General features: G+C 34.1%; 1 protein-coding gene across 3 annotated transcripts in view; it reads right to left on the minus strand.

Moving 5' to 3' along the window:
• Positions 1-23,564, minus strand: part of Diaph3 (diaphanous related formin 3) — a 475,858-nt gene that overhangs the window by 311,054 nt on the left and 141,240 nt on the right. For all 3 annotated transcript variants that reach the window (XM_048791762.1, XM_048791763.1, XM_015486017.2), the window contains 7 exons: positions 21,931-22,005; positions 21,776-21,845; positions 18,283-18,419; positions 16,056-16,161; positions 2,562-2,672; positions 2,154-2,272; positions 1,357-1,473 (listed from right to left, as the gene is read on the minus strand). In XM_048791762.1, the coding sequence (XP_048647719.1) occupies positions 1,357-1,473; positions 2,154-2,272; positions 2,562-2,672; positions 16,056-16,161; positions 18,283-18,419; positions 21,776-21,845; positions 21,931-22,005 (735 nt within the window). The remainder of the gene's footprint in view (positions 1-1,356; positions 1,474-2,153; positions 2,273-2,561; positions 2,673-16,055; positions 16,162-18,282; positions 18,420-21,775; positions 21,846-21,930; positions 22,006-23,564) is intronic.

A 23,564-nucleotide genomic window follows, 5' to 3' on the forward strand; every position in this document is an offset into this window, starting at 1 on the left:
TTATTTTGATCTGTTTTGAAGTTGGACATAATACCATGCCCCTTGGACACAACCCCTGTGGTACCACAGACACATTCAAACCACTGAATGCTAACAGGGTCCTGACTTCCTGGGAACTTGCAATAGCAAAAACCAACCTGAGGTCAGCGGGATCACACACAAACAGATCAAGAAATTGATGGGGTTACTTCAGAATAAAGACAAGTTTTTAATTTCATTTTGAAGTAAATTTGGAGTAGAAATATAGTATTGTAATTAGCAGGATATAAGGGGTATTATAAAATCTTATCTAATTAGTATTTTTCATATATCATTTATAAAATGGTTAAATATGTAAGCTTTTATTTTATCTTAAATATCAGAAAGCAGTTTATTAAACTCATATTTTTAAAACATTTATGGGGTTCTTAGCTACAAAGAAGTTTGGTGCATGACCTCTACTCTTCCTAAAGGATCTGAAGTTCCAACATTTTGACTCTTGTTGCCTCTTGTTAGGTACATTAGTACATCACTGAGCTGCACTTTGCCTTCACCCAGGGGCACAGTCTGAAAGAGGCTTTTCTAACAAATCCTTCTACTTGAAAATAAGAAGGAAAGACACACTCCCACAATATTTGAGAATGAAATCACGGCAAAGATAAATTGGTGGCAACATGGAGGATTTTATATTCAAACATCTTAGTTTCTCTCATAAAATAGCAATAAAACTGGAAAGAGATTATAGAGAACACTTATTGAGCATGCACCATGTATCAGGGATTTGGCTCTGTTACCATACTTAATCTTCCTACAACCCAGTGAGTTAGGTGTTCATATACATATAGAGCTACATTATGATGTAGATGAGGTAGAGAAAGGGTAAACAATTTGTTATGCTCAGCTGGCTGGTATATAATCAAACCTGAAAAGCCATATGTATAGTTTCTCTAATGCATTAGAAACATTAAACACACCTATATCATTAAGGTAATTTCCAGCTACTTAAACACTAATAAATGCTGTGTTTAGTATCCTTCATGTAACTTATGAAAAGAAACATATCAACATCATAGGTACTGCATAAGAAATAACCAGAAAATATTACCCATCACATGTTAAACAAATAATTTGTTGCTACTTTGAATTTTTATTCAGATGAAAGACTATAACCAAGAATCCACTGCAGTTTAAAGTCACAGTAATATAATAGTGTGTCACCATAATGTATCTAAATGTATGCCCAGAGGAAAAAAACATAAATCAATATTATGACAGAAATAAAAATTATTTTTTAGTCCAAATGAAATATCAAGTGAACTTCACAATTAATAGATTTTTATTGGTGAAAGAAAACATTAGAATATAACTTCTTCTGACCTTATAAAATAATCATTTCGAATCAGCAAAAGATGCTGAAGAATAGAAATAAAATATCCCTCTGCTCTGGTTTCCTTAACTGTGTTCCATACCATGTTGTAAACATCAGATGCTTCAGTAAGTTGATTAAGGAACATAAGGACTTATTTATACTCTAACATCAAACAACTGTAATAATATGATACAGAATCTGCTCTGTAAAGCTTTGAGAAACCATTACCTATATTACCCTAATACAGGTACTGAAGACTGAAGGCAGGGAATAACTCTGGAAATGTAACTTGCTCTGACACTTTCTTGCTTCCCCCTCATAACCCCAACTAATCTGCTTTTCCTACGTGAAAATGCTGCTGGAGGTGAAGGTAGTAGGCTGCTGGCTGTGAACACCATAATGAGTTCTAGGGGTGCTCTCACTGACAGTGCCAGGGCAGGTGTTATTTATCATGGAGAAGCACTAGTAGAGAATACGGGTGGATCTCTGGAAGAATGCAGTCCCACAAAATGAACAAGGGGCCTAATGAGTATGAACCCACTCTGCAGAGAAGGAGCATGGGTGGCAAGGGAGACGCTTAACATAAAAAGCTGGTCCATTTGTCAATTGTAATATCAATTTATATATGTGTATACTCAGAAAAATGGAAAGAGCTAACAAAATAACATTTTTCTGGTGCAAAAAGGTTTGATTTCACATTGTTTACATAGAAATGAGTTAAATATTTTATAGGGAGCACTCAGTTGTTTTGGAATTAGCAGTGCTTTTATATATCTTTTGACTAGACCTCAGAAAAAAAGGATATTCAAGTTCAGCTCTAATATCTTCCAGACGATGAGAGAACTCAATCAAATCTTCTTCCTTATGCTCATCAAAGACTTTAAGTTGGATATCCAGGCCATCATTCTTAATACGTTTTAAACTCTAGAGATATTAAATTGCAATTATGATGAATGATTTTGTTTTTAATTATGCAAAAAATTAATGTATAACATATAAACAATAAACCAACCATTCAACATGATTTATAGCATTCAAAGATATAAAGTGTTAAATAATACTCAAATCTTATCATCTATATTTCAAAAATAGATTTTTATACTCAAAGTCTTTTCCCATAGATGAATTATTCTTCAGGGTAATTTATCTAAATTTCCCCCACTCAAGTACTCTTCTAATTTAAATATTAATAAGGAGACTGCAGGGCACTTACTGGTAATATCTCTTTCAATCCACAACGCATAAATTCATTTCTGATATGAAGCCTGAAGTCCAGATCATCAGGAGATGTAACAAGGGCGTTTATGAGCTGCATACAAGCTACCTACAGCAGACACACAGTGAGATTTAGACTTGGTTTCTAACATTAGAGAAAAACAACAAAATTGAAAAAACGAGGTTCTGTTCCAAGAATTACCAAATATTTTCTCTAGCAGAAAATCCTATTAATGTAATAATTTATGTGTAAAATATTTTAATCAACCATATATATTTAAAAGAAATAGAGTTTAAGTAGTTTTTCTTTTTCACTTATTTGGGATTGTTGAGGAAAAAGGGAGATGAAGATATATTACTCATTAGTATCTCTTCACAAAAAAATTCACCAATAACCAAAAGGTAAGGTCTTATCCAGCATCATTCCGCATACAACCAATAGAACATGAACACATTCTGGCTGAAAACTACAAATATGTATTAGTGGATGGATAGTATCTAAACTAGAACAAAAAAATAATAATTTTCCATTCATCAAAAGAAACATAAATTCCCAAAGACCACAAAATCAACAGGCTACTGAATCTGGTTACCAGGGTTATTATAACCAAAAACTACATAATTAATTAATTTCTCAAACTTTATCAAGCAATGGTTTTTGCACATTGGCAAAAATTCAAAATTACTGTGTTATTTTTATTAACACAAAAATTATATAGCTCATTAAACCCCTTTTAATGTACAGCTTAAATAATAATAAAACATTACAAAATCTTTCAGTTTAGGTTTCACACCCAGCTTTCAACTTCTCCATTTTTTTAGCCCTGCCTGAACTATGTTTTTTATCATCAAAAATCCATATAATTGAAGCAAAAGAGATTCTCTCTAGAGAGGAAAATCATTCTTTGTTGTTGCTGATAATGTTATTTTTCTATGTCTACATTCTACTCAAAGTCTAACAAGAACTACTGAACTACTGATCAATATGTTTAACCCCACGCTGTTCCCTGAATTGTCTTTTCTCCATTCCTTAAGGCAAGGTTTATATGAATTTAAAATGTTGTTTTTAGATTAAGACACCAACAGGGGTCTCAGTTCCTGCTGGTTGAAATATATAGTAATTGTTATATTTGATATCCAAGCACTAAAATTTGACCAGCATGCCTGTACTGTCAAACCTTAAGATTGTTTAAAATAGAGGTGGGAAATGTGCCAGAAAACAGAGGGATAAGCAAAACATACATTAAAAAACTTAAAACAGTCTACCTTTCTGCTACATACTCACTCAGCTATCACCAGTTTGTGTCAATAAATTTAAAATGTTTTCCTTCCACACCCTTACCAGTCATTACTAAGCAACCACAAACTTTTTTTATCAGAAAATACTCTGTAATTTTTAAAGAGCTCAGAGAGTATGCATGCATGTGTGTGTCTGTGTGTGTGTGGTATGTGCACACAATTTCTCTACATTAAGAGATACTAAATCAGTGTCAATAACCCAGAATCTAAACGAATGTAAAGAAAGAACAACAGACACTAGTATGGCAATATGTAAATCAATGGATGTGTAACTGATGTGATTCTGCAATCTGTGTATGGGGTGAAGCTGGGAGTTCATAACCCACTTGAATCAAAGTGTGGAATATGATATGTCAAGAAATTTGTAATGTTTTGAACAACCCACAATAAAAAATTTAAAAAAAAAAAGAAACAAGCACACAGAAAGAAGCAAATACCAGCAACACTAAACTTAGCATAAATATCACCTAAACTGAAAACAGATATATGCAGAAAAAATAAGTAGCATGAAATTGAGAAGGGGAAAAAAATAATCTAAATTATTTCCACGAAATATTCAAAAAGATGATTTCTCAAAGAAAGAAAAGTGGGAAACTAAGCTGAAAGAATCTATTTAAATCTATAAAATGTTTCCCCAGATGTAATGCCTATTTACCACTAACATGGCCTACAACCACTCTTTGATTTTTATCATGCAAACATGAGTTTATGAATGTACATACATATATTCCAAAACATACTGACTTTCCTTACAGGTCAAAAATCCTATAATGAAGGTAAAGATCAAGGTATTTTTATTAACACAAAATAAATTATATAGCTTTAATGTACAGCTTCAATAGTAATAAAAAATTGCAAATTCCAGATACATAGAACTGTGACCTCACATATATCTCAATGTATGTATGTATGTGTGTGTGTGTGTGTGTGTGTGTGTATATATATAGACTTGAGGTATCATATGATTTCGCACCAATTCAGCATACCAGCAGTAGACGTCAATTCAGAATCTGTGCCATATTAATTCCCAGAGATACTAAAAAAGGTTCAGGAGCTACAAAGGGAAGCAGTACAAACTGTACAACTGCAGATGCACAGCTATCTCAGTAAAACATACTATACACTACAAGAGGTACATCCGGCATACAATGGGAATTGGAGGTACTAAATAAGAACAAAGACTACTTAATAAAACTACTAACTCAAAGATTAATAGGAAAGTGCCCAATGAAGGAATGGACAAAGATATTTCAAGAAGAGGAATTAATATGTTCAAAGACGGGCTATTTCACTGAATTACAAGTAATTCAAAGTTCAGAAATCCTTTGAGCAGGGAGAGCTGGTAAAGGAGTCAAGAGAGATGATGCTGACCAGGAAGACAGGGGACAGATCAGACATGCCTTTTTGTGTACCAAAACACAAAATTCACATTCAAGTGCAAATAGTGAAAATCACAAAGGATATTGTGGAAAGCAGGAACAATAATAGAAACAGTAGATTCAGATTAAAAAGCTAATGTAGAAACAAAACGGTGGTGAGCAATGTAAGAAGGGCTGGAATAACATTTGAAATCTAAACAGGAAAAACTGATACAATTTGAACACTGGTTGAGGTAGTAGAACAGAAGTTACAAGAAGCCTCCCACATTTATTGTTTAACTGACAGGATTTGGAACCATAACAGATATACAAAATGCAAGGAAGCCAACAGGTTTTAAAAAAGAATAGGATAAATCCTGCTTTTAAAACTGAAACTAATATGTACATTAGGAATCATTCATTAAAAAAATAGTTTGTCAACTGGGGATTATTAATAGAAATATTAATAGAAACTCAAGAAATGTGAATAAGTTATTCAATCACCATGCTTATAGAAATATGACCTCTATTAACTTGTATTATGCTACAGAAATGGCTTCAATTATGTGACAAAATTCACCTCCTTCTGGAGCTAGACAAAATTTACTATCTTGTACTCAACTCTGTACTATGACTTTTTAACCTTTGGTTTCTGACCTTTTCTGGACAAATAAGTTAAGACACAAAATTCAAGGAACATAAACACGTTCAATGCCTGAGCCCATCCACAAGCCAGTTCAGGTTGCTCCAAGACAACCAAGAGCAGATTCTTTCTATATTGTTGGTATTCTCAGGAACAGCAAAAGCAAGTTGTCTGAAGAAAGTTCACTCTTGGCTCAACATGTTCATCCTGGATGTACATTGATGATTTTACAAGTTTAAATGATGGCTATACTACAATGTAAAATCCTAACAGCTTCAGGAGATAAATCCAGATTGAAAACAAGTACCAGAAAATACTTAAATAAAAATTCTATCAGAATCTGCAAATACTTATTATCTGATCCTGGAAGATACAGTTTAGAATGTTATTCATCTTCCCTACCCAATAGCAGAAATCATCTGTCTCTCTTTGCACAATCAAATTTCACATTTATCAAGTTAAGATGAGTAAATGATGCTTACAGAGAAATATTTAGCCTCCAGTACAAATAAAGAAACTAATGATTTTTAAATTCTATATACATATGCATTAATTCAGAATAAAAACTAAACAGACTACATAATGTAGAAAGACACAGAAACAGTAAAGGATATCAACAGATGTAAAGTTCTTAAATTTTATTTAATCTCCTAATTGAATGTTCTATAAATGATATGGCAAAACAAGAAGTCAGAGCTTGAAAACTGCATATGCTCCACATATGCACCCAAAGAAACGAATTGCAATATTCAAGGGACTATAAGTTACATGAATAGGACCTCTGAATGACATGGATTCTTCTAAACCATTTAATACTTCCTCTCAAGGCAGTATCAATTTCTCCTATATGATCCCATGCATTCTGTTGACACTGCTAAATGAAAAATTTCATATCAATAATTAGGTAGCTTTAAATTCATTCCTGAGCATAAGAGTCTTAAAAGCAATATATTTCATTCATCTCTGTAGTTCCAATATCTGGCGCATACCAGTCATTGGCTAACTGGTTATTTAAAAGACATTGCAGTTATCTTTGAGCCACAGGTTAAATTTATCCTTCTAGTGGTCTATCACAGTATTAACAAAGGTATCTATTATCTTTAAATTCTAGGAATGTTAATCACTAGCTTATTCTTAGAAGTTCTCCATATGAAAATGAGTTCACATTGGAATATTATTTTATGGGTATTATAACATCATTTAGGATAATAGCATATTATTTACTGCTTCATTCTATTGTTTGGTGTTTGCATTCTTTCATAATTTTATATTTATCCTATTGATGCAAACTTCAATAAAAGTAGATGCCAAAATAGAGAGAAATAAAGATAAACTGATCTCTCTATCCTAGGATGCCCCAATAATGGTTCTTTAAAAATAAACTCTCCAATCAGGCATGATGGCTGATGTCTATAATGCCAGCAGCACAGGAGGCTGAAGGAGGAGGATTGCCAAGTTGAAAGTCAGCCTTAGCAAGACCCTATTTCAAAATACAAAATAAAAAGGCCTGAGGATGTGGCTCAGTATTTAAGTACCACTGGGTTCAATCCCCACTACCAAAAATAAAAATACAAAAATAAACCCTCTAATTCATACTCTGTATTCTGCATTTGGTTTTTCACTAAGCGTGAAAATTCGGTGAATTTTAAGGAGTAGAAAGAATAAAATCAAATGAAAACAAACAAATTTGGCTAAATCCAGAAAGGCATTTTACCTCTGATTTGTCTCATTCCTCTAATAATAATTGACCATTGACAAGTTCAAAATAGAATGATTACAACTCAAGAAAGATCTTTCATTGTTTTTAATATTTTAATGAACCCAAAACTATATATAACAGGAAAAAGTTCTCAATTTTTTTATTATTTTAAAAAGATCCTGGTGTTTTCTACGTTCTGAGACACATAAGAATTGAAATCCAAACAATTTCCAAAGTTATATTCTATAATTGAACTAAATGAAATCCAAGGATTGAAAAGATTTTTTTTTTTTAAGTTAGTAAAAGATTTAATTACAACTCTCAACCTTTGACTGAGGGAGCATAAACGGCCAACAATCCCATCACAGTGTTTGAACAGAAGCCACACTTCTCACAAGCTACTCTCAGCTGCACCTCAGCCACATGCTTGAACAAACACAACAAATAAATTTTAACACAGGGCTACTTCTGAGACACACAGGACTTTGGATCAAGGATTTCCCCTGTGTCCTGGCCATTCCTCCTAGAACTTCAGGGCAGCTTGAGACACTTCCTCAATTCCCTCCCTCTTCCTCACCTAGGGTCAGACCTACGTGGAGTTGGATGGTTCTCCAGCCCCTCCAGACCCCTCTTCCAAAGACCATCACAGGCATTTCGCCCAATCCCTCACACACCAAACCTCCTCTTCTCAGAGGAACCAGACCAACATCCCTTATTTCACAAAGCAAATTCCAACAAGAGTATCATTTTCAAATCATCTGATTGAAAAGTATTACAACTAAAAATACAACCTTGGGGCTCTGGTTGTGGTTCAGTGGCAGAGCACTTGCCTAGCATGTGTGAGGCACTGGGTTCGATCCTCAGCATCACATATAAATTTTAAAAAAATCAAGATGCATCAACAACTAAAAAATATTCAAAAAAAATGTATATATAACCCTTTCTTTTTTGTTATATATGTATTTTTCATTTGTTTTAATTAGTTATAGATGATAGTAGCATGCATTTATGCACTTTGATATATCATATACTCAATGGAATATTAGCTTTAAAGAAGAGTAAAATTATGAAATTTGCCAGTAAATGGTTGGAGTTGGAGAATATCATGCTAAGCAAAATAAGCCAATACAACAAAACCAAAGGCCAAATGTCTTCTCTAATACGCAGTTGCTAATCCACAATAAGGCGGGTGGCACTAGGGAAGAATAGCATTAGCTTAGATTAGGTAGAGGGAAGTGATGGGAGGGGAGTGGAGGGGATATGGGTATAGGAAAGATAGTAGAATGAAACAGATATTATTATTGTATGTATATATGTGAATGCTGACCAGTATGATTCTGCAACACGTATACTCAGAAAAATGAGAAATTATGTCCTACCAATATAACCCTTTCTTAAGGGTTATTATTGAACAGAATACTTCATTTCCCTTTGTTGTCCTCTGTACAGGATCACACTCCACACTCTCATGCTTTGTGAGGTGTGTGAACGCCCCATGCACAACACACAGCCTTCCTCTAGTAAAGTTCCAAGACACCAAGGGGGTAGATAATAATCCTGGCTTCTGCCTTTTGGGAAAATACATTCTAGGATATAGAACGCCTCCCATAGACATTCTAGAAAGACATACCAACCACTAACCACCCCTGTCCATGACTGCATCAATGTTATCATCATAGCTTAGGAAATCAAAAGATATGATAGTTGCGAAACAATGTGAATGTATGTAACGCCACAGAATGGCACATTAAAAAAAAAAAACTGAAGAGAACAATGGCTATGTATTTCAACAAAAGTAAACAAACTGCAGATCCGAGTTATTTTTACTGCAAAATAAAAAAAGAGGTCCACAAAAGTACAACAGAAACCCATCTAATTTTCAGTGTCTAAAGAATATGGTAAAGCAAATTTTTTGAAGGATGGAGGCAGTTAAATAAAAAGATATTAAGCATATTTTCAGTGAGCAAAAGATGTTAGTTACATCTAGATTCACATTAAAGTATCAAAGACATTAATGTTACCCCTCTCATAACCAAGCTTGTCTGCCTTTTCCCTTATTCATATTTGCCCTCTAAAAGAACTTTCCTCCCTCTAGATTCAGAAACTTTGGAAAACATGTTTTCTTTTTAGTCAATAACTCAAATAGGGAAAGTTCTCTTGTATCACGTGAACCAGAATTAAAGAAAGTTTCGTTCCATTCATTCTACATTCCAAGTACACTGAATGTATACAAATAACACTAGGAGCATCCAACTGAAGGAAAATCAACCAAGAAGACAACTCTAAGAAGCTCAGCAGTTTGTTCTATTTCAAGACAATTCTCCCTGAGCTTTGCACATTTCTGCATGTATTGCAGTAGAGGCATTGATGGGCTTTGTTCTAGATTTAAGTATAGCAAACAACCTCAGAGGATAGAGGCAGCATTGTTCCTTCCAACAAAGGGCAGGCAAGCTCCTAGTCCAATATAATAAAGTCACCATCTGGCATAGAATCAGCATGCTTACCGCTCATTCTAGAAGATTCAGGTTCCATAAGCTCAAAGTTCCTCTCCTACAGCACACTCACCATCTCCCACCAGAGAGCTCTGCCATTTGACCACCATAGCTAAACTTTACTAAGCATTCTGTCAGAATAGCAGAAGACAGCTATGGATCCTGTACCTACCATGCATAATATCTTTCTGGATTTCCACGTGTCTGCCGTATCTCAACCCCCATAACCCTAGGTCAATCATTCTATGAGATGGGTGAGTGAAACAGATCAAAGTGACAGACTGGACTGTCTTCAGACAGACACTCCAAAAAGAAAGATTAAAATCAATTATTTCCTGAACTAAGAATCATAAAGATTATCAGCCAGCTCGAAAGCCATGCTGATAGCCTTGTCTCCTATAGCCATTTGGGTAACAATTATTCCAACTGAGGGTCCCCAACAATTATAAACAACATTTTCCTTCCAAAAATGCGATGTGTGTCTTCAAGAGAGAACAACTCATATGAAAGACAGGCATTAACTTGCCTCTCTTTTCAAAAATATCATAACTGACACATTATGTGTTTAGGGAAACACTACCAGTGTGCCATGCAGTATTCAGATAACTTTGGAAATCACTTCAAAGTCAAGCTTCCTTCGGTTAATCTAAGAAAGGTGGGGTGGAATGGGATGATTCACTATATTCCCCCTCATGCAGGAATGAAAGTCAGACATTTTAAAAAGCTGTTATGAAATTTTTCCTGGGTTTTAGCTGAGATAATCAGTGATACCACATCATCCCTGACAGCACTTAGGGCAGCTTTAAGTCACTGGCCAGGGTTGCTTTGCACAAAAGAATTGCCCTGGGCTTCCTCCTTCCTGAAGCAGAAGACTGTGAGATCATTAACATATCAGTCTGTATATAAATTAATACACCAGCCTTGTGGAAAAAACAATTGAAAAATTTAAAGAGAAAGCCAACTGTTGTGCTAAGGTCTCCCTGAGCCTTTCACATTTCTGCATGTGTTGTAGTAACTGACTTCCTGATTCAGTCTCATTGGAGGAGTCTTTATTATATAGTCTACAAGGCAACTTAACAGATTTCATCACAGCCTGTATCAATAAGATCATAGCTAACTGCTTGTTGTCCCTGCCCCTAAGGTCAGGGTTTATCTCCTTCAACACCATACTGCAACTGGTCTTCCTCACATCACACTATGAGCTTCATGCTCTGGAAATGGGGGCTGCAATAAAGCTAACACAAGAGTCTTTATTTTTGACCTAGAAGTTTATGTTTGTTGACAGCACCCATTAAACATGTTAGTTTACAAGTAGTGGGAAACCTGGAACCCTTCAAGTTCAGTTACCACTCCAATGGGACTGGATCAGGAAAACACAATTAGGGTGGGGAGGACGTGCAGCTTTCCTGTTATTTCAGACTTAGGAACACGTACACAGAAGAAAAACCAAATGTCCAAAAAACCAAACTAAGATTCACACACTTATTCCTTTCCTGACATAAACATATCATTACATATCAATCAACTCTATGAACAACAGCAAGGGTTTCAACAAACCCTTTGAAATCCAGATCCCCTTGCAAAATACAGTTCTCACAAGAGATGATGGAAGACACACATAGAAAGGAGGAGAGAGAAATGAGATAACAGAAAATTAAAATGTGGCAAAAACTAGAGATTGGCAACTCTATATTTATTCCAAACCTCTTCTAAGTAAGACCAGGCCAACAAGAGAGAACAATCACACACACACACAAAAATGGACCTATGATAGACAGTGTGGTTCTCCAAGGACATCTGTGGCAGAAGGTATCTCTGATCCTAGCATCTCAAGTGCTACCCAGGGTAGTGTTTGGGATCATGTTTCTGAGAACACTGTTGTGATGTGGTACAGCATTCTTCTTCTGTACATTACATACCAACCATACATGGTTCTGTGAGCCTTGAAAAATTTTATAAGGTACTCAATACCATTTTCTATTTAAATGGCCTAGAATGGATTAGGTTGCTTGCATCTGAAGAAATCTTCCTGATATATTTGAGAAAATAAACTGAAGTATATTAGTGCAATTTCCAATATTTATTATTGGTTTTAATTGGTTATACATGACAGCAGAATGCATTTATGCACTTCAATAGATCATACATAAATGGGGTATAAGGTCTCATTTTTCTGATTGTAGAATCACATCAGTCATGCAGTCATATTATGTACATAAGGTAATAATGTCTGTTTCATTCTACTATCTTTCCTATCCCCATATCCCCTCCTCTTCCCTCACTCCCCTCTGCCTAATCTAAGGTAACTCTATTCTTCATTAGTGCCTCCCCTTCATTGGGAATTATCATCCATATATCAGAGAAAACATTTAGCCTTTGGTTTTTTTGTTTATACTTTCTTTCCTGAAAATGAGACTCTCTAACATCTGAAAATAACTATAAGATATTTCGGGTACTTCGTTTTTCATTTTATTACTAAACTATATCAAATGGGGGAAATACACTCATTTTCTATCAAAATTATAGGAAGTCATATTATCTTTATTATGATAACACTCTAAAGAAAATCAAACAATTTTCCTTTAAAAAGCACTTTGCTATAAACATACATTGCAATAAAAAATTCCTCATTGTTCTTTATATTACTATCTCCCATTTCTCCAATTTAAAAGCAAACAATTGGTTTCTATTTTATTTGGTAACAAACACGTTTTATTTTTAATTTGATGATCTGCTAATATCACCCAGATTAATTCATTTTAATAAATGTGAATTAGGAAGATAATGGATTAAAATGGGCACTTAGAACAATGGCTTTATGGGAAAATTGACAATCAGCTAGTTCTAAAATAACCAAATTTGTAGAAAATTCAGAAACCCTCAAAGAAAGTATATTTATGTTAGTAAAGCGTTGCTTCATAATTTTAATGAAAATAGAGCATAATCAGTAATCCTCAGAAGAGAATCTATTTTACCTTTTTTTTTAATTGAGGGTGGGGTGAGGTAAGCTAAATTACTTTGTTGCAAATAGTACCTTTTACTGTTAAGCTTGCCATCTGCTAGTTTTTCAAACATTAGGCTTAATAATAAGAAGCCTTTGTTAAAGGGTAAAACCCACAATAAAATGAACAGCGAAAATTAAAATTTAGAATTCTCTTCCCATTATCTACTCTTTATCAGCAACATGGAATGTACCCAGAAAATGAGAAAAGGTGATTTTAAATGATGCCAACATAACTTTTCTTGATGCAAATTAAGATTTAAGAACTGCATCAAGAAATTTATTTCAGCATTTGAAGGACATCAAAAAAGTACAATACCACCAAGTGTAACAGAAAATATAATTACTTACAACTTAACAAATTACTTTTGTAAAAACCAATTAGTTTCAAATATAATCAACCATCTATACCATTGTAAAAATTCTCAAGAATTGAATCAAATACATGATTTCCATAGCTATCAAAGGTCAATGTTGCCAGGTGAGATAGCACACACCTTAGGAGGCTGAGGCAGGAGGATCACAAGTTCAAGGCCACCCTTGGCAACCTAACAAAGCCCTAAGCAACCTAGCAAGAATAACTCGAAATTAAAAATTAAAAATAGGCTGGGGATATAGCTCAGTGGTTAAGCACTTCTGGGTTCAATCAATGGTACCAAAAAAGGGAGAGGGGGAGGGAGTGTTGCTGCTATCCCTCCTCTACTACACTGCTATATCATTACCATAAAATAAGGCCAATAAGAGGTAGTTCAAAAAGAAATCATCCTAACAAATGTAATTAGCCGCATTATTTGTAACAAACAATGGAAATGACCAAAATGTCTGACAACTGATAAATTAAATATGGTATATTCAATATATAATGGAATAATAGGTGGCAATAAAAAAATGAACTCTGATACACATTCCAACAAAGATAAACCTTGAAAATATTATGTTAAATGAAAGAAGCCAGTCACAAAGAACCAATAATTGCATGATTATATTAATGTGCAGTGTCTGGAATATGTAAAACTATAGAGACAGAAGGTAGGTTACTGGTGGCCTAGGGCTAGAGTGAATGAAGGAATTTGGGGGTTACAGCTAAGGGGTGAGAACTTTCTTTTGGGAGCATTGAAAATACTCTAAAATTGATTATGATTAATACATCTGAATGTAAAAAAATACACACTTTAAATGGGTAAATAATATGACATATGAGTTTTATCCAAATATAACTTTATTTAAAAACCACCCAAAAACTAAATTCAATTTTGAAATAGAATTTTTAAAATTTCTTCAAGTGTTAATGTCTTAATCTTATGGATAGTAAGCCAGAACTGTTTAAAACATCGGATGAAAAAGAACACCTATACAAGAGGAAATCAAAAAGATTCAAGGAAGAAAGGAAGGAAAAGAGAAGAACAGAAAGAAGAGACAGAAGTAGAACAAGAAGGAATATGAATTAAATGGCCCCAACACAAGAAGCCAAAACTACAGGTGTCAGCAGTGGAGAACAAAGGCAAGTCCCTAATTCCCCTGCCATCTGCCAAGCGCAGAATGAGTGAAAAGGGGCTTTTTTCCAGGCCCATGGCAGCTGGACACATGCAGTAGAGAACATACATTCAGATCCTCAGTCCTGTCTACTGCAGAGGGACACAAATCACAGCAACAAGGTCCCTCACCAGCCACTCACATTGTTGTCAGCTGATATGTCACAGTCAATTCATCAGCTTCACAGTTTCTAACATCATCTGATTTTGCTTTACATAACATCTTTTAATTTTAATTTAATGTTTCTTAATTTTAAGACTTAGATTTTCTATTCCTATCACAACTAGAAACAATAAAAAGATCAAGCACCAGAGAACATTTAAAATTAAAAAAAAAAAAAAACAACAACTATAAGTAGAGTCCAGGCATGGTGGCATAAGCTTGTAACCTCAGCAGTTTAGAAGGCTGAGAAAGGAGGATCACACGTTCAAGCCAGCCTTAGCAACTTAATGAGGCCCTAAGCAACTTGGTGATACCCTGTCTCAAAATAAAAAAACATAAACAGGGCTGGGGATGTGGCTCTGTGGTTAAGTGCCCCTGAGTTCAATACCTAGTACTGAAAAAGAAAAAAATAATACAATTATAACTTTTACATATAATTTTTTTTTACATATAATTAAAAACAGATGTGCTTCATACTTATTAGCACATTGGTTTCCAAAAGTTGTTGCTCATCAGAATCACCTAAGGATTCTTTTAAAACTCCCAAGGCCACATCACAACCAGGTCAAATAAATTGTTAAAATCCTGGAAATGAGAATCAGATATCAATATATTATTTAAAAATGCTCAGTTTGATCATCATAACAATCATACCAAAAATCTTCTTGTTTGTTTTCATATTTTTGAAGGAGAATTAGATGAATATTAGTTAGCTGAATACTAAAATGATTTAAGTCTAAATGTAAATTTTTTGAAAAAAAAAAAAAAACAGTTTAAGAATATCTCATATAACCCTAAGATTCTTCTTTTTTCCTTCTTTTTCTTTTCTTTTTTATGATGTTGAAGATCAAACCCAGCGCTAATGTGATCTGCCACAGAAGTAAAGTTCCAGCCCTATGACTTTGAATTTTATTGTGACTCATATAAACTCTCAGCTTATTAGTCATGAAAATTAAAACAATGAGAAGCCTCAATTAATATAATTGATGAAACTGCTTAAAAATAATATTAATAATTAAGCCTAATAGAATAAACAGTTTAAAGAACTATGGTGATATGTTTTATTGAAAAACCAGTAATTTTACTCCTAGGAAAGTAACCTAAGGAAGTAATCATAGATGTTTGCCAAGACATCTATAAGACAAATTATAACAATACAAATTGAAATTCTAGACATTCACTAAAAATAATACTATAAAAGAATATTAAGTAGCATGCAGTTTCATAATATAGTATCTACATACAAAACAGTCACAAAATAGTTTCACAAAATCTATGTATAGATTTCATATACGTGGAACCTACTTGCAGTTGAACAGAATTATGCCGAAGGCCCTCCACAATAGAAGAAAATCTGTCAATTTTTCTTTCTTCTCCAGCTGAAGTTAAAGCTTCTAAAACTTCTTCAAGGCTATTGGAAATGTGAAAGTCTATTAATTAAATTGCAAATGACACAAATACCATCATGCAACTGCTTCATCCTGCTATAGGTGTCTATATGCTGAGGCAACCAGTAACACTTTTAGAAGTAACTTACTGAGTACATACCATGGACCATGCACTGTTCTAAGCATAATTTATGCTTCAATTCATTTAATCCTGACAATGCCCTACGAAAATGTGCATTCGTCAAGTATTTATATACCACTTACCCCTTATCAGGCACTATTTGAGCCACTTTACAAATATTAAATATTTTTTTAACTTTTTAATTGATACATTAAAATTATACATATTTGTCATGTTTCTATATATTTATATATCGTGGAATGCTGAAACTAGGATAAGCATACTATCTCCTCAAACTTAGGTCACTTCTCTATGGTAAAAACAAACATTCAAAATCCTTTCTTCTAGCTTTCTTGAAATACACAATAGATTATCATTAGTAGAGTCAATTTACTGTGAATTAATGTATACAAAAAAACACATGAAGTGAGTACTATTATTAATCCCCACACTAGATTAGGAATCAGAAGCAGAAAAAGGTTAAGCAGCTTGTTTAGTGGCTCACATCTGCTACATTGTGGAACAAGGTTCTGGAACCAGACAGCCCCGTTGCAGTGAGCAAAAAAAGCTCTCACCAATACATTCCAATGCCTTTCAAATAAATGAAGTTGTAATAGCCAAAAATACACAGTAAGATACTTTAAGTATTCAAATGTACAATATAATTATGCAAGAGCTATATGCCTCCTCCTCTTGTAAAGAATAATGTGTATCTAAGCTATTATAGATGCTTATTTTGTGGATGGAGACAAATAGTTCTAAATGTTATTTACATTATTTTAATACCCATTCTGAAGTCAAGAAGCAATAAAAAAGGGAGAAAAGGAAAGGAGGAAGAAAAGGGAGAAGGAAGGAAAAGAAAGAGAAAATGGGAAAAGAGAGAGAGGAAGAGGAGGACAAACAGAAAGAAAAAAGAAGGAGAGTAGGAAAAAAAAAAAAAAACAGGAGTCCAAGAGGATCTGGAGAGAGGAAAAGGAGGAGGGAAGGGCAGTAATAAGGAGAAAGAAAGGATGGAGGAGAAGGGAGAAAGGAAGGAGAAGTTAAAAAAGTATCATATATGTATATCAACATGTATATAGATGCTAAGACATTAATTCTTAGACTTCCACAACAAAAAACATGATATTTTAAAACTGCAAAGGATAAAGTACTAAAGCCAGATGCCATGCTTGGGACAATAGCTGGGTTTAACTAAGCCTCTTCTACAGATATACACTACAGGTATACACTGGGTATACACTGGGAACAAGGAACCAGGCCTAAGTGGTGCCTTTGACTCTGCAACTGTGGCTCCTCTAAACTGGCTCAATCCCACTGGCTATAGCAGGATCTCCCTGAGGCAGATTTTCAAAGGAATGCAGGAGGCTCTGCTTATTGGGCTCTGCATACCCTTGTATGAGATGTCTGTGTTCTTTTGGTTGTTCAGTTCATTCATTTTAATCGTTTTCAAAAGGCATTTATATGCTTTCTTATAATTACAAGACCAAGTTCCTTTAAAGAAGAAAAAAAAGTTTATAATTATCTGGAATAAGTACAATAGTCTAAGAAATACAGTTAACTGCTTTAAAGCTTTAGTATGTACTGTAAGGTCAAAGACTTTGTACCCTCAGGAGTACAGTACTATCACATATAAAATTTCCAAAATATACATATAGATTTTTCAAATACCTATGTTTGTTTTTATAAGGGAATATACATAGCACACAGCCTGAATTAATTCTATCTCAAAAAAATTAAATAGAACCAATATATATATATATTTTTCAGTCTGCACATAGTGCTTGAATTCAAAACAGTTCAAACTATGATGAAGAAATCCGTTTTTCAATGGAACATTTTGGCCAATAACATACGGATAAAGAGAAAAAATTACTCAGCATTTCTTTTTAGTCAATCAGAATTTAAATCAAATGTTTACATAAAATTCAACATGTATTTAAATTTTAAATGAATAGATACCATTAAATGAATAAACTTTTGAAGCTTATTATTTACCATGACCAAAAAAACAAAGAACACTTACATGCTTTCCTCTCCTACAATGCACACAGCGGAAAGGAGCTTAACCACATCTGTCATCATACTGGGGTGCTTGGGATCCATGGCTTTGGCCAATAAGGAAAGACTCCTTTCTTCACTCATAATTCTTTCTAAGCCATACTATATTATTTTGGAAACAAGAGGTTAAATGTTAGGAGTTAATTGAAAAAACCATGCCTAAATAGAAATGCAGTTATTTAGAAATTTTTATAAGAATACATTCTCACAACTAGTAAAGTCTGAAAACATGCATGCCTGTAGCACATTAAAAATTCACAAAAGTATTCACATTATGTCAAGAACTATGAGGCTATACCAAATACAGAGAACACAAGAGTAAAATGAGATTTTCCAACAGCAAAACAGACCACACTAAAACAGACACCGAGGTCATGAGGAATTTATTCCTGGGCAAGAAGGCTGGTAAGAGAGCTGTATGCATAAGTAAGCACACAGCACTGTTGATGAGAAACACAAGGCAAACCACATTGTGTGTGCAGTAATCTGTCATTTTGAACCAATAAGTAAAACTATTTTCTATAAAATTAATCCACTATAATAAAATCATTTCAGCATATAAAAAATGTCAAACATTCTATTGATGAGAGGTTTCACTTTTTTCTTCCTATTTGAAATCCAGGTGCATTTTACATGTACAGCACATCTCATTTCAGATTAGACACATTTCAAGCACACAAGCCACATTTGACTACCATATTATACTGTGCAGGCCTAAAGAGTAACACTATATTTATAAACCAGCAAAAGTTGAAGGACAATCTGAGGAAGGTCCCATGTAGAAACTGCCTTAGGAAATGTTGTATCCTAATCACAATGATAGTAATCATCAAGAAGGCAATGCAGTTGTAAACACAAATGTTAATTTGGGATGAGGGTCATCTATTTGCTGCTGCCAGGACATTACATCCAATAAGAAAATGAAGAGCTATATTAATGACATGGTGGTTTAAGACTGTATACATCTCTTGGGCCTATTTATAATCTGTATAAGTGTGAAAAAAAATAGGCTGAACAAAAGCAATTGAATAATACCATTTACCTATCATGCATCTCAAAGGATTCCTCTAAGGAGGAAGAAACTGGTTGATCTGAGACACGACTAGGCACTAAAAAGAGGCCTTGATTCCAATTAGAAACCTATCAAGTATGACTTGAAATTAGCAGTACATATAAGCACCAAAGTCAAAGCATAACAAATTTAGACCCAACTGCTTTGACTGTTATAAAGGCCTATTTATAACATTCTTGCCTTGCATCTGACATTTATGTAAAGAAACCTTCACACTGTGCGAAAATATTGCATTTGCTTTAAACCACTAAGAAACACAGGTACAGTGGAGAAAGTACAAGCCAATGGATGGGCCAAGTACCCCAGGATAAGACTTTCACAAAGACTTCTCTGTCTCCATGATGGGAGAATGTTTACAGAAACAGCTAAGCCAGTCATAAAATGCTCACTTCTGTGATGCCCAGGACTGGAAACAGAGCAGAACAGCAGGCATTGGAACAGAAACTACAACTTGCGTTGATAATCATAGGAATTGTCAGCAGATTATAAAGTACCATTTAAATCTGGTTCACAAAGTCAATCAGTCAATGATTACCAAGAACCAAAGAGCTCAGTTTGTACTCAAAATCCTGAGGATTAAGGAAAGCTTGTACCCAGCATTTCCCTTTCATTTCCCACCTACCTTGCTGCCCTTAGCCAGTGTCTATCATCCTGAATCAGAACCATGTAGCTCCTCCAGCCATTCAAGATGACTCATGGTGATGTCCTTCAAGTGGTACTACCTACTTTCTCTGCAAAACCCTCTGACTCTTAAAATAGTGTGTGAGAAGGATAGAATATAAGCATTTTCTGATTTCATGGCATTAACTGTCATCCTGTGGCTCCAAAGACCCATCACAGGCAGTATCCTCTGATTTGGTTCATGTAAAAATGTATAGTGCTCATCCAATCATGGGATTGGAATGAGGCCTGATTGTCACTATTCAGTATCTATAACTAAACAGAGAAATACCACCAACTTGTATAAAGTTACTCTCAATTATGTATAAAATAAAAGCAAAGAGAAACCAAAACTATTGACTCTACATGCAAAATGGCCAACTTACCAGTGATAGCAATTAAAGTGCTTTTAATGAAGGCTATTATAGGCTACAGAGGTGTGACAAATTTTGGAAGATCTAAGGATGTAACTTTCTGAATGTCAAGGAACCACTCTGGGTAATATAACTGGCCTTTTCTAAAATGAGACCAATGCCAGGTTCCCCGTGCATTCTACATGAGGCCCATTATTACCTAACAGAATTTCAGGCCACTGAAGATGATGTTTTAGGTAGGATATGATATTCTTCAAAATATGATCCACATAACAGTTTGATTTTAAAAAAATGTACCTTGTATTTGTCTCTACTTTCAGTCTATCACAGGTAAAATTTCTAATTTCTATATTCTCACTTTAGAAGGAGTCTCCTAAAGCAGTGCTATGAACTCAGTAGGAAAATACATCTCTCCATCATCAGTTTTGGAAGAAATGTTAATAATTTAAGTACTAGTACTTAAGTATGTAGTCTAAAGTTTATTTAAATAGAATAAGGCAAAATGTCATACATTGAAATTAATCAGAAACATACAGAGTTTGCATGCAACAAATATCAGCAAGCACCATCAATAAAATTTTCTTCTCTGAGGTCCAACAGCAACTAAAATGTTCAGTACTACTTCACTCATTGTGAAGTATACATACTTAGATGTTCAAACTAAAGTAATGTCAGGAAATAATGTCAATTTTGATTGTCAACAATGCATGGAAGAAAAAAAGAAATGTGTCAGATAAATGCAACTTCAGTAAAGAACATAAAACATCTCTCCTTTCTAATGTATTCTCTTTAAATATGAAAATCCTACAGATATTCCATATTACGTGTGGTCTCAATATTATTTGTATTAATCAAGACTGCTCCATTTCTGGAATCTTCTCAGACCTGTTGACATTAATTTCATTATAGATTATAATTCCCTGGAATGTATACAAGTGCTAAGTTGTTCCAACTTGAATCCTTGGTAATAATTATCATTACACTATTTTTTAAATAATCAAGTTTTAATAATCATCTATTATTCTAAGTTGACTAATTCTGTATTTTTGAAAATTAAAAGAAGATGAAAGAAAAGAGGGATTTAAAAACGAGAAGGGGGAATGAAAGAAAAGAGAGAATTTATCTACATATGAGGATTTACACAGCATAAAAAGTCCATTCAATCCCAAGTGTCTCATGTTGCAGGATAGTTTGTTTCATACAAACTTGGAATCCAATTCAATATCTCCATTATGTACTGAAAAGCACATGAGAACAGTACATCTCATGAATGCAAATAAAACCCTATATTACAAATATCTAGTTCATATAAGAATTGATGATGGACAAATACTAATTATCTATGTGCATACCTGTGTATTCATCAAGGCCTTTAGACACTGTATGACTTTGTGTTGGTTCTTCTTTACAACTTTTACTTGGCTGTATAAACATAAAAAATATCAGTATTGGAATTAAAAGGGGAAATACAAATATAACTGAATTGAAAATGTTTTGCAGTACTTACATTTTTCCACTAATCAATTTTTCCAAAATGTCTAGTAGTAATCCGAGTCCCTCATGTCCAAAGCTTTCCACCCAACTGAAAAAATGGAAAAAGGTAGGGTTACACATTAAGTCACTACTTGAGTTTAGAATGTCATGATAATGCCTATACACATAAGGATTTTTTGCTTGCTGTACTCAAAATCATACATACACACATAAGAATAACAACAAATACAAAATCATTCATGATTCATAATCTTTCATAGTAGAAGAAGGGGCAATATGGGATAAGATGGTGAAGAGCAACTCAGCTTGCACAGGCCTGTTACAGCCTATGTCTTCCATGTTCCATGTTCAAAAGCATTATGTTAGTATCTTGAAGACATCCCCAGCAATAACAAGTATCTACATCACAGAAACTTTCAAAACCACCAGAGTTTCACCCACCCATTCACCTAGATCAGGCTATAAAACATTTATCAGCACACTACTTGATAAACCCCATCATGGACTATTTCAAAATGGGCAAATGAATGAAGATCTGTAGAGGAAAGATGCAGACTAAGAAAAATATTACTGACAAAAATTGTCAACATAATAAAAAGGATGCTGTACAAGAATTTCACAAACTACTAAAATGCAGCTTACTGAATGTTAAGAATTTCCTAAGTTTCATAGTTGACTTGCATAAAATGATTTTTAATGAATATTTCCATCTTGATAAAATTGCAACTCTTCTGTAAAACCACTGATCCAGTCATGACATTTAAGTAAGACATTGTTACTACTACACAACAACTTACCTTGAACACAGAAAAACCACCTTGGTAAAAATGAATAGCTTATTTCACTGGTGATTTGGAAACCTACACAAATAATACAATGATAATAATATATCTCCAAAAAAAAATTGGGTGGGGAAAAAAAGCTATACTAGGATTCACAGGTGTATATTTGTTTGTATGTAAGACTTTATATGTGCATACAATTTGAATAATAAAATGTTAGAAACAAAATTTCATCAAATTATCAAAAATAGAACATCACAAAGTTTTATAAAAACAAGTCTGTGTAAGTCACATGCCATAATATTACTTTGTTTTTTATTTCAGGTACAACATTTCCAATTAAACAAGAGTAAAAGATATAATCAAAACAGCATGATATTGGCATAAAAACAGACACATAGACCAAAAGAAAAGAACAGAAGGCCTAGGAGTAAACCTAAAAATTAACAACAAACTAATTTACAATAAAAGTGCTAAGGATATGCAATGGAGAGAAGGTCTTTTCAATAAATATTGCTGGGAAAACTAGGGAATTCTTATGCAGAAGAGTGAAACTAGACTCCTAACCTCTCGCCGTTTAGAGAAAAAAATCAATTCCAAATGGATTGAAGACAAAATATAAGACTTCTGTATTGGTTTAGATGTGAGGTGTCCCCCCAAGAGCTCAAGTGTGAGACAATGCAAAAAAGATTGGAAGAGAAATGATGGGGTTATAGCTTTAACATAATCAAGGACTTAATCCCAGATGGGATTAATTGAGTGGTGGCTGGAGGCAGGTGCAGTGTGGCTGGAGGACATTTCCTCTGGGGACTTGGCTTTGGGGTAGGGGAGAATGTTCATATCACTAATCATGAGGAGAACACAA

This window comes from Marmota marmota, unplaced genomic scaffold (assembly GCF_001458135.2).
Source record: "Marmota marmota marmota unplaced genomic scaffold, marMar, whole genome shotgun sequence".
Taxonomy (NCBI): Eukaryota; Metazoa; Chordata; class Mammalia; order Rodentia; family Sciuridae; genus Marmota; species Marmota marmota.